This window comes from Cotesia typhae, unplaced genomic scaffold (genome assembly GCF_013202065.1).
Source record: "Cotesia typhae breed Kobodo isofemale line unplaced genomic scaffold, CoteBio_Ctyphae scaffold_121, whole genome shotgun sequence".
Taxonomy (NCBI): Eukaryota; Metazoa; Arthropoda; class Insecta; order Hymenoptera; family Braconidae; genus Cotesia; species Cotesia typhae.
In genome coordinates, this window is record NW_027423773.1 from 482832 (window position 1) to 495094 (window position 12263).

At 34.1% G+C, this 12263-nt stretch overlaps 1 protein-coding gene across 4 annotated transcripts in view; it reads left to right on the forward strand.

Moving 5' to 3' along the window:
* The window catches only part of Sox102f (transcription factor Sox102F), a 51249-nt gene that overhangs the window by 24961 nt on the left and 14025 nt on the right, over positions 1–12263 (forward strand). For 2 of the 4 annotated variants that reach the window (XM_074252528.1, XM_074252529.1), the window contains exon 1: positions 8793–9100. The exons of the other annotated variants lie outside the window; for them this stretch is intronic. In XM_074252528.1, the coding sequence (XP_074108629.1) occupies positions 9084–9100 (17 nt within the window). In that variant the 5' untranslated portion in view covers positions 8793–9083. Of the gene's footprint in view, positions 1–8792; positions 9101–12263 lie in introns of those variants that run through there. 4 annotated transcript variants of the gene reach the window in all.

Genomic DNA, 12263 nt, shown 5'->3' on the forward strand with positions numbered 1-12263 from the left:
AAATTGAGCGGGGGTGATACTACTCAAACTACAAATATAACCCATTGAGTGATTGAATGGAGGATATCGACTGCGCGGAATCTACCAATGAGGGTCTGCCGCGCATATAATGGGCTACCTCTCACCCTCCGCCCTTCACCTGTCTTCCCAGGATCGTCCTGATATCGACATCGACTATCCTACCTCTCCAAGCTTTTAAACAGAGCCAGAATTCCTCTTGCCTCAATACAACCACCGACTACAAATATCTGTTACTCTATTTATTCAGTAATTATAATTACCAGGTGCATTGCCGTAGCAACCGACGACATCTATTGATCCTCTAGATAAATTTTCTGATGTAAAATAATTATTCATAAATTTTTTTCCCTTTTTCCAAGAGAATTTTCCAAGTAATTATAAAAAAAAACACTACAGAATTTTTGATCAATTTTTAAATAACTGTAACTTTGGTTCTAATTATCGTACAATGACCGGGTTGGGCTCATTGGACTCGGAAAAGAGTTTAAAATCTTAGCTATTTAGTTTTAGAGACCTTAAATTAATTTTTCGACCTTTTCAAAGTGCCTTTGTAAAGGGCTCAAATTAGACAGGTTCAAGGTCAGATTCAATCGCCTTGAAAAAGGGGAGGAAAATTTTTTTCGGGCAGTTTGAGGACAGAAGCTTGTAGCGGAAAGAAAGAGCTTTAATTTGAGTCATTATAGAGGACGCTGCGATTGTTTTTTTAAAAAGTTATGGCATTTTTAGAAAAATAAGGGTTTTTTGGGAAAATTGATGTAACTTCCGGGAAAATGGACGGAAACTTTTGAATAAAATAGGAAATTAAAGCTGAGAGTTTGAGGATTCGGAAAAATCAGGTCCGGAAGGTGAGAAAAATTTTTAAGGTACTCTTTCGAGAGGTTGAAGTTGCAGCTTGGTACAGCGGGATTACGCCAAGGTCAAATTGGGGGTAAATTTGAAAATAACATCCAAAAAAGCAATTAATATTGTAATTGAGACAAAAAGGAAGCTTGAGGATGAGAAAAAATATATTCCGGTCACGGTAAGCGACGGCAAAGACACTGGAACGGGGAATATCTTTGTAGAGTTGAATTGAGTCTCTTGTTGGATGATGACGGACCCTAGAAGGGGGGTAAGGAGTATCCATGTCATAAAAATAATCAACTCCATCATCCAATGAGCCGCCCTAAGGCTACTTTGATCTCTTAGCATTTGTTTTTCCGTCACAACTTTGTTTCGTCTTTTTCTTTTTCACTGTCGGGCTTTTCTGGCGCCCCTATATTATCCTACAGAAAAAGGTAACCAGGGGTGTGGGGTAAAAATATATAAGTAAGTAAAGAAAGTAAGCCGGACGAGGTTCTTATTGACTAAGTAAAACTTTCAGTGCTTTTGCGAATAAAAAGTTAATGAGAAAGGGGATCTTGGTTCGTTGTGCTTCACCTCAGTCATTTGTTAATGCCCTCTGTAATTTTCTTCTTTTTTATCGACCACTCAAATTTAAGAATTGACAGTAATATTCGTCAATAATATTGTAGGCAGGCGGAGGGGGGGGGGTGGCGGCGGCGTAAATTACTGGAGATTGGTCAAAGCTGGAAAGTTCATTACTTTCTCACCGTGGTCAGGGATAATGATAATGAGTAATTGTTATTGTTATTGTAGAAATGACGGGTAAATAATAGGACAAGTTGTTAACCTGAGCTGTATTTCACGCCCACGTGGTAACGATAAGTGCCATACGTCTACCTGTTGTGTAGCTGCTGTGGGTGATGGAATATTATCACAATCGAGAAATAGTAACAGTTTTGGTGGGGGTAAATATCTTGAATAATTTTTTTTTTTGGTGGGTTAATGATAATGATATTGATATTCAGGTTAATGATATTGATAATGATATTTAGGTAAATATCAATGATATTGATATTGGCGTTTAAAAAATAATAAAATTGTTTGGTACTTAACAGTTGTATGAGCCTCCATTCCGATTATTTTCCTCTGTATCTGTATGTATCCCATCGACTAGCATCAAGTGTGTTAAGCCTGTATAGCCAGTATGTATCTTAAAATGTGGTTGAGCGGCTCAAGATTAATATATAAGAAATACAATAACGGCTTTGTGCTGTCGACACGTGTTGACCGTGATTCTCAATTGAAAACACGTGGTCCACCTTCTCCTTATGTTATACCCACCGACTACTAAAAAATATCATCCTATATAATATTTTTCAACGGTCAATTATCTCCGGATTTTTATTTAACTCTCTGTGATAAATATAATGAATAAAGGGGTTTATTATTATTATTTATTATTCATTATTCTGGTGGCAATTGTACAAGTTCGAGAGTCACTTGAGCGCTCTACAACATACACTTTTTTAATTTCAATATCAATGAGCTGGAATTTTTATTTTCATTTTCAGCCTATTGAGAATCGATGCACTGGAATTATATTTTTTTTATTTTAACCTGGTGAAAAAAAAAAAAAAAAAAAAAAAAAAAAAGTTGAAATAACTAATTTTGGATAAAAGGACGGAATATTGATAAGAAAAGGTGGAGAGGGTGGAACGGGTATATAATGGAAATAGAATTGGAAAGAGAAAAGATAAAAAGAAAATAATAACGCGAGATGGATAATGGTGGAAAAGACGTAAAACGAAGTACGAAGTAGGATGTGGCTCAACTCGTTCAAGCCATTCATGTCTCGAATGAAAAGACCGTGCAGAACTCTACCGCTGCCTTATTTTATCTATATATATATATATATATATATATATATATATATATATATATATATATATATATATATCAGACAGCGCTTGAAAAGAGAAGGGAAATTATTATTATTATTATTATTGTTATTATTATTATTATTATTATTGTCATTATTGTTATTATGAACCTTTTCTATAGGAATGATTTTACCTCGAGTTCGAATTTTCAGTTGTGTGTATCTGAAATTGCTTTTCAGAGAATGACTTTGACTGACAAAAAGTTTTGTTTTCGAATAAAATTATTGTTATAAGATTTTTTTTGATTATGGTTAGTTCTAACGATTTACCAATTTATTTTAGTCAGAAATTTATTTATTATTATCACTATTAATCTGATCATTAGTATTAATATCATTCACCTGAATATAATTATCAATATCATTTACCTAAATATTAATATCATTTACCTGAATATCAATAACTCTATTATTCACCTGAATATCGCCATAGTCCTCCTAAAATGACCCTGACACTCGATAAAATCTAACTAACAATCAAAACCCCAATAATTCCGTTGTAACAACTCAATCGGAAAACGGAAGCACAATAAACAGTGGAAATAATAAACCTCGGTTAGCTGGTGTAATCTTTTAGTGACTCTTACCGGCGGCAATGTACATCGTTGTAGCACACTATATAACATAATATAGCCTGGCGCTGCATTTAAGCCAAACCGAGCCGGATTGCCGGATAGAAACGGATAGAGGGCTATAAATATTCTCAGGGTGTCTCTCTACTCCTTTTATCTCTGGCTCTTCCTCAGTACAGCTTAAGTGCTCGGGTTATTCCTTCCTCTTATTCTTAACCATTTCTCTTGGATCCTCCTCCCCCCTCTCTTAATCCGCGAATTCTTACCGCTTCCAATCGCGCTATTTCTCAACTCCCGCACGGACTTAACGGACGCGGCTTCCTCATCTTCATCTTCTTCATCTAAGACTTGTTATTTTATTAATCTGCCAGAGTTTCTCGCTCTATGTAATTTCGCGGATAAAACTGTTGCCATCCCATGTCCCATACTACGTTGGTTATTTCCGTGGCTTTTACTAGCACCGGATATTTCCGGACTATTTTTAAATCAGCATCCACTTTTCACCAGCCGCTAGCTAACCGGGGTAATGAGCGCCAATTATTCACAAGTTTTTTTTTTTTTTTTTTTTTTTTTTTTTAATCCCTCCCTTATTTAACGTCCTTTTTTTTTTTTTCTTTTTATCATTTTTATTTCTTACCAAGTGTGTTCAGATTGTCGAGAGCTTTCCAATGAGCCCAAATACGACTAAGTTTCTAAAAAAATTGCCCGACCGCGAAAAACCGCGTTTTTACGGGAAAACTACAAAAAAACGCGGGAAAACCACGAATGAGATATTTTGATAAATAACTCGGTAAATATTGGAGATACAAAAAAATTGTAAGAAACCTTTTTTGTAGAAAATCTTATGAGCTACAAAAAAGGTATCTTATCATTTTTTTTTTTTTTTTTATCTTTAATATTTTGGCTAGAAAATTAAAAAATCATTTAGAAAAACTAAACAACCACTATCATCATTGTCAGAGTAATTAAATTTAAAATTACGAAATAAATATTAAAAATTTGTAAAATTTATAAGAAACCTTTTTTGTAGGAAATTTCAATAGCTAAAAAAAAGGTTTCTTTTAATTTTATGATATTTCACGTATTTAAGTCAAAAATTATAAACTCAAGACAGGTGGTTGAAGAAAATGATTAATGAGGTAGCGCATTAACCATTTAAAGTGACGTAATCGTGGCAAAGGAGTGAAAAAGGGGCCGACCCTCAGCCTCAGCTTATATCTGTTGAGTATAGAGAGTAAAACGCTGATAAAACTTATTATGGATAGGATTCATTTTCCCTTTAAAGTTCGGCAGAATAGGGAGTAAAGAGTCGGGGTTATCACTAACTCCTTTATAAATTTATACAAAGCTATCGATTTCGATTTCCTTTAAGTTTCAATCAGATTGACAGTGATGATGACACAATTCAATCTCAAAATTTATTTAAAACTTTTTAGTTATCAAATCCCAGTCAGGATTTTATATCCGATAAACGTTTTTTAAACGGAACTGTCAACTACGATTGACGGATACTCGTTACAAACTTTCATATATCCGGTAAACTTAAATTACTCATTTTAATAAATAAAAATAAATACTTAAGATACAAAAAAAAATTATAAAATATATTTTTTATAGCTCATTAAATTTTTTATGAAAAAAAAATTTATTACAATTTTTTTTTAAATTCCAATATTTAGCCCGTAATTTTAAATTTAATTACTCTGACAATGATGATAATGGTCTTTTATTTTTTCAAAATGTTTTTTTTTTATTTTCTGGCCAAAATATTGAAGATAAAAAAAAATGATAAGATACCTTTTTTGTAGCTCATAAGATTTTCTACAAAAAAGGTTTCTTACAATTTTTTTTGTATCTCCAATATTTACCGAGTTATTAACCAAAATATCTAATTCGCGGTTTTCCCGCCTTTTTTTTTTTTGGTTTTCCCGCGGTTGGCCATTTTACCACAAAAAAAAAAAAAAAAAAAAAAATAGGATTGCGTATACTCATTGGAAAGCTCTCGTTACAAGGAAGAATTTTCACACCAGAAAGTTTGACCCAAGATCAATGGGTCGGTATAAAGTGGCGTTAACAGAAAGAGACAGTATATATTCTAAATTTGTCCGTCCCGTTGGCTCTAGATCATTTGTTTTTCTCTTTTATTCCCTTTATTTTAAACTCCCGAGAGTTACTGTCGACTCATTCATAAGAGATGCACCAACAGCTTTTATTATATTATGAGAAAGGGGCAAAGATGACGGAGATGACGGCCGGACTGAGGACTGACTGCAAAAAAAAAAAAAAAATAAAAAAAAAATAAAACTAACTACAGCTAAGCATAACCGCCGGAAACGAACTCGCGAGCCAATGTTCATTCACAAGCTAACCAACCATCCGCTAGTTCTCTTTCTCCTTTTTTTTTTTTTACTCTTACTCTTACTTTTATTATTATTTTGTCTTATTAAAATAACATTTATTATTTTTTTCTCGGACCCGAGCTTCTTGGGATCAATTTTAATAGAGGAAATGTCTTCCTGATAGAAAGAGCTTTCCGACGAGTATAAACAAGCCTAGATCTTAAAAACATCTGCCCGTCCGCGAAAATCCGCGAAAAACAGTGAATTAAATATTTTTCATTATAAGTCGGTAAATACTGGATTTTTTGAAAAATGATAAGAAACCTTTTTTGTATAAAATTAAATCAGCTATAAAAAAGGTTTCTTAAAACTTTTCAAAATTTCCCATATTTTAGCCAAAAATCGCATTTTTGGTTGAAATTATAATCTATAGATCGTAATCAATAAACATCGCGACCTTGATCGGTGTATTCTGGAGCAAAACACCGATTGTTGTCGCTCAATATGTAAATAACAAATTATCATAAAGAATCACGTTAGAATAGCGAGTAGTACAATGCGGACAATAAAAACGTTTGTCGTGGAATTTGTCTTTAATTTCCTGTCTTGATCTTCATCTTGTTTTTTGTTCTTATTTTTTTTTTATTTCATCATTAAAAAATATCCGGCTGCGTGTCAGAGGGACAATAAATAAGGTATGTAGCGTTCAACGATGATTAAGTCATGAAAGAGCTGATATATAACCGGATTGTATGTATGACATCTAATAAATACGTTAGTGATAAAAAAATATTGCAAAAAATTGATACTTAATTGGACGACATTTTTTTTTTTAATTTTTTCCGCAGCCAGTGTCATTGGATTTTATAAATAATTAATAGCTACGGAATATTCTAGTGCTCATGTAAAAACACGCCAAATTACAGGTTTTTTGTTTATTATTATTTTTTTTTGTGTGAAATTTATTGAATTGATTTTTTTGAAAATTCGAGGGGGTGTAGAGGATAAGAAACTGCGTTGATAAAAAAAAAAACCCGATTCAAATCCGTCAATTAGTTCCAAAGTTATGGACAAAAATAAATGGATCAAAAAAAATTATCTTGGTTATTTTTCTTGATCCAGTGTTTTTTTGAAATATCTCCAAAACTACTCAACCAATTTTTTTCATATTTTGTGGGTACTTAAAGACTGACAAGTAGAGTTAATTTCATTAAGATGGGACCAATTGGGTCGATAACTTTGAAAGTTACCGTAAAAATTCCAATAGACATCTCTAGATCTCTGAAGCTCGGTGGGTGTCTTAAAAATGAATCGTATGAGCTTTGACACCAGGAAAAATGTATCTGACACCCAGGTACGACATCCTGTAATTATATTTAGCGTATGTAGCAAAGGCCTTCATGACGACCTCGCGGACAAAAAGGTGGATCAAAAATAGCTCCTGGAACAGCTGCAGCATTCAGCTGGCGTTATTGCGCCAACAGTCCATTGCAATTGGAGCTATCCAGATCTAGGGTCTATCTTTAAGAAAATAGTTGAAAGCTTAAAAAATGTATGAGACGCCATTCCGTCTTATAGAGAGCCAGCGAGGCGTGTCACCCTGGACCTGGTGTTTGTACCGGGTAATTACCATTCACCATTTGGATCGTCTGGATCCAGGACTCGGTAACTGGGCGGTGAGGACAACAAAGGGCATTGTGATTTGCGGGGGTGTAAGCTCCCGGTGTCTTATTGGTCTGCGGACATTCCCACCCTCAAGACTCTCATTGGATCGCGGACTCTGCTGGGAAAGTCGCGAGGGGCTGCTGCGACGGCGCTGCATCCAAACGAGACAATAGACAATGCGCAGCTACCACCTCCACCCGAGCTATACATTATATATTGATTTACCGGGTAGCGGGTGCCCGAAGCCGGTTCTATGCGACTAGGTGAATGCAAATCCATCGTCTTTCAGCTGCATTCATCAGCACTACGTTTGTTTCTCTTTCGAATTGCTAAAACTCCCCTTTGACAAACTTTACTAGTTTCTTTTGGGATTTTTTTGGGCTTTAACGTTATTTAGGGGCTTGATCTTCCTAAGTAGGCATCTAAGGAGTCTCCAAAAAGTATTTTAGAGGTTTTTGGACGAATCAAAACGAGTTTACCCCAAAAAAATCCTAAAAAAAGTGAGTTTTAGGGTGTTTTTTGCAATAATTTGACTCCATTTGTGATCTATTGGCAGTAAAGGGAACTTTAGGACTTAGAATTTTGATGAAATTTCTTGTGAGAGATCCTAAAATGATACCCTAGAGATTATAGATAAATTCGAGAAGTATAAGTTTGGATAGATCCTGAAAAACGGATTTTTGAAGGTGATTTCAGGAAAAATGTGTCAGTAATGAATTTTTATTCCATAAAAGTGAGATTTTTTTACTGAATTTCTACGAAAAAACTTCTGTAACCTTCATAACTTGCTATTGGAAACCTTTTTGAAGAATTTTTCGTGAAAATTTTCCAGAATTTTCCCTTAGAACCTCAAAAAAATCCCAATTTTTTAATTTTTTTTCTCAAAAAAAGCGATTTTTTTACTGAATTTTCGGAGAAAAACTTTTTTAACAGTCAAAATTCTCATCTTGAAAGTCATTCCAAAAGTTTTCCCGGAAAATTTTCCCTAAATCCCAAAAAAATCCTTATTTTCTGATCATTGATCCGAAGATTGTTTCATTTGAAGTTTGTAAAGGCTGTTAAAATTCCTCGACAGCTGTCTTGTTCCTATTGCTCCCTCCCGTTCCTCCTTGGGGCAGATAGAGGTACAGTCTGTCTGGAAACAAAGCCCTTAAAAGTGTACTGGCGCCCAACGTCGTACAAATCACGACCAAGACAGTGGGTTGACATCCCATTATCTGTTGTAGTGGGGATGCGTGGGTGTATAGGAGGCGTGGCTACAAATAGGCGTGTCTACTCGGAAGACAATCGATAGCGTAGCTTAGAGAGTGAGCGAGACAGAGAAAGATGGTGGGGAGGCTGGAAAGCGGTGGTGCGTATTACGCTGTGAGTTTTATGCGTCAGCCAGCGCCCGCCGAAACGAAAAGAGACTACTACCAGCGACTTATTCAGTCAACTAGTCTCTCTGCAGGCAATCGCCACGCGCTCGCTCCTCCTATTGTTCATATTAATTACATTGTTGGTTATATTTAACTGGATTCGGTGATTTTCCGGTGATTGTGTGTTGTGCTGAAGGTTACTCACCTGGTACCTGTACCTGGAAATCGTTAACTAAATATGAGAGTGAGGCCCTGCCCCTGAGGCGGGCCCGGACCCCCACTAGTGCCAGTGCAGTGAGTGCGGTTTATTTTTTGTTATATAACTTATTTTTATTCACCTGATGGCACCTGAAGCGAGGATGATATGAGCACGCTTGGCAGGTGAGCCTTTTTCCATTTTCCCGACAAAAACTTTCCATCGTGATCTATCACGGTAAATCTCGATCCTACGAAAAATCATCTCAAACATTTTTTATAGAAAATTTTACGGGCTATAATTTTTATTTAAAAAATTTTTCTACGACTCCAACCATTCACCCAAAAAATCACCTCTAAAAAATCCGCGAATTAATTCGCGGATTTTGCGGAAGGTCCAACTCTAATCGTGATCTATCACGGTAAATATCGGTCCTAGGGAAAAAATCATTCCAACACTTTTTATAGGAAATTTAAAGGACTAAAATTTTTGTGAAATAAATTTTTTGTAACTCCAACCGTTCGTTTAAAAAAACCAATTTTAGAAATCCGCGAATTAATCCGCGGATTCCGCGACTTGACTCGCGGGTCCCGCTTGCACTCTTCCGGCTTGTGGGTACTTGTTTTGAAGCTTTTGGACTCTAGATAAGGGATTTTGTGGCAAACAAAGTCTTATCTTAGATCGACGGTGGGTTGATAAAAACTTGCGCTGTTATGGAGCTTCCCCTTCTGTAACTGTGATTTGTGGATTGAATAATAGTTTTATGAAAAAATTATAAGATATCTTTTTTGTAGGAAAATAAATTTACTTATCAGTAATTATTTGTAAACATCCAAAAATTTGATATTTAACCTGAATATCATTAATTAAAATGAATAATATTTTTTTTGATGATCTAGCTGATTTTAAAATGGGATTTTTTAGGGTTAAACATAAAATTTTTAAATAACTTTAGTATCTATTATTTAGAAAATTTCATCCTCTACAACTTTTAAAGGAAAAGTTTTTTGATATTTTCAGTATATATCCCCACAAAAATCCCATTTTAAAACATCACTCTTAAAAATTAATGATCCAGGTATATTTAAAAAAAGATTTTCTGAGTAAAGAATCAAAAATATGAAAAAATAATAAGAATAATTTTTTGTACAGAATAAAAATTCAACAAAAAAAACATGTTACATGTTTAATGATATCTTGTGTGGTTGACCGACAATCAAAATAAAACGATTTTAGCAACTAAACAAATAAACGAATTAATATATATGTCAATGATTTTATTATCAAATCAATCGATTAATTCTTTTTAATTTTTAATGTAATCATTACAGAAGTTATTTGTTCAAAAATTTATTTTAATTAAAATAACAAATTTTTTGTTTTTTTTTTTTATTTATATATCTCGCGAATTTTTTTTTTTTTTGTTAAATTTAAAATTATAATGAAATATTGAAGTTAGTCATGAACTTGTGAATTTATATTAGCCTGACAGATTTTCTTAAATAATACGTTAAAGAGAAGGTACAAAGCGAACCACCGAATGATTAATCCCGGCGGGTTGATTTCCCGCGGCGTCAATTAATCTCGCGGCGTTCTTATTAATCGATTTGCTCGTTAGCGCCGATACCTTGCCTCTATATTCTTTCATCTCGCGATATCTCAACCGTTTTGCACACTGCAGGGGCTTAAAATTATTAATAATCACTAATAAAAATCTTAAATTTTCACTTTTTCCACTTTTTCATCTAGCCCAACTTTCCCCACGATTTTCTCCGTAAATATCAGTCCTACGACAAAATTATTTCAGACCTTTTTTATAGCAAATTTCAAGAGCTACAATTTTTTTTCTTTGTAACTTTTCTCTATCTCCAACTGCTCATCAAAAAAATCCTAAAAAACTAAATCACAATTAAATTTACGAATTCCGCGGTTGTTTTTTTTCCCGCCTTAACTTTCTTCGTGATTTTCTCCGTAAATATCGGTTCTACGATAAAATTATTTCAGACTTTTCTTGTAGAAAATTGCAAGAGCTATAATTTCCTTTTTTTAACTTTCTTCTATCTTCAATCTTTCTCCAAAAAAATCCCAGAAAACTAAACCGCGAACCAATTCGCGGATTCCGCGAGCCCTCTCACAGGTCCTCATCCTTGCAAACCCAGGCTTATGGGTACTCATTTTAAAGCATTCAAAGAGCGTAGTGAGAGTATCTCAGCCCCTGAGGCTCTAGGCTCTCGAGTTCCTCGAAAAGAGGGGAAATAACGAGCGTGATTTAATAAAAACTAAAAGTTTGTTCACCACGTGGCTTACAATCACATCCGGCTATCGCACATGGGCTCCCTAGCCGTAGTACTGGATGGTATAAAAGAAATAAAGGAATTAAGGGGACGTCGGGCCTTCTGGCCAAAGAGTAGCTTTATTTAAGAATAAGAAGTGGGGCCATGTGTTTAGTGTCAAATAGCTGTAACAGTGGTTACAATATCTACCTCGTAAATAATGTTTGTGTTTTAAATAACAACCGATCCATAGTCTTAGGTTGAGTAGACTTTGAGATTTGTGATCATTCTCTGAGTCTTTACAATAAATCTAAAAATATATAATTTTTTTTTTTTTTAAATACTAAAACTTGCATGTGGAAGTTTTTTATATTTTTTTCTAGCCGACATAATGTAAGTGAAGGCTCCGTTGAATTACTTATACTATTATATTATATTATATTATATTTTGAGTTTTTTAGTGGAAGTGAGAGGGACAGAGCCTGTTTCGAGAGAATCGAGAACAAAGCCGGCATCTGGAACGCGTTAGTTTTGCGCCCTCCCACGTCACCGACACGTGTGTCTCATTTTTTTGTTTTACTTTTTGACTCTATTCTTCGTGACTTAGCGAGGCTGTGACTTCGGAACAATTGTCAGACTATTTTTAGATTATAATTTATTTTTCGGCGGATAGACCGTTTTTTTTCTCTTTATTTGATAAATACTTGAGAGAATTAAAATTTTTTTGGAAAATTATATAACTGGGAAATGGACAATAGGGCAGTGAAAATTTAAGAAAAAAAATTTTTTTTATCAGTTCAATTTTTGCCCGGAAAAATTCTGGAAAAGTCCAGAATTTTTCGAGAAAAAATTTTTTTTTAATAAAACTTTAACAAACTCAAAAAAACATAGAAAAAAAATTTTTTTTGAAAGTGGAATATTTTTCCGGAAAAATCTTCGGAAAAGCGGAAAATTTTTTGAGGAAAATTTAGATTTAAAAGTAAAGTACAAAATTTTAGAAATTTTTATTCGGCAGAAAATTTTTCAAGGAAAAATTCCGGAAGATTTTCCAAGGTAAATTCTATTTTCCAAGGAA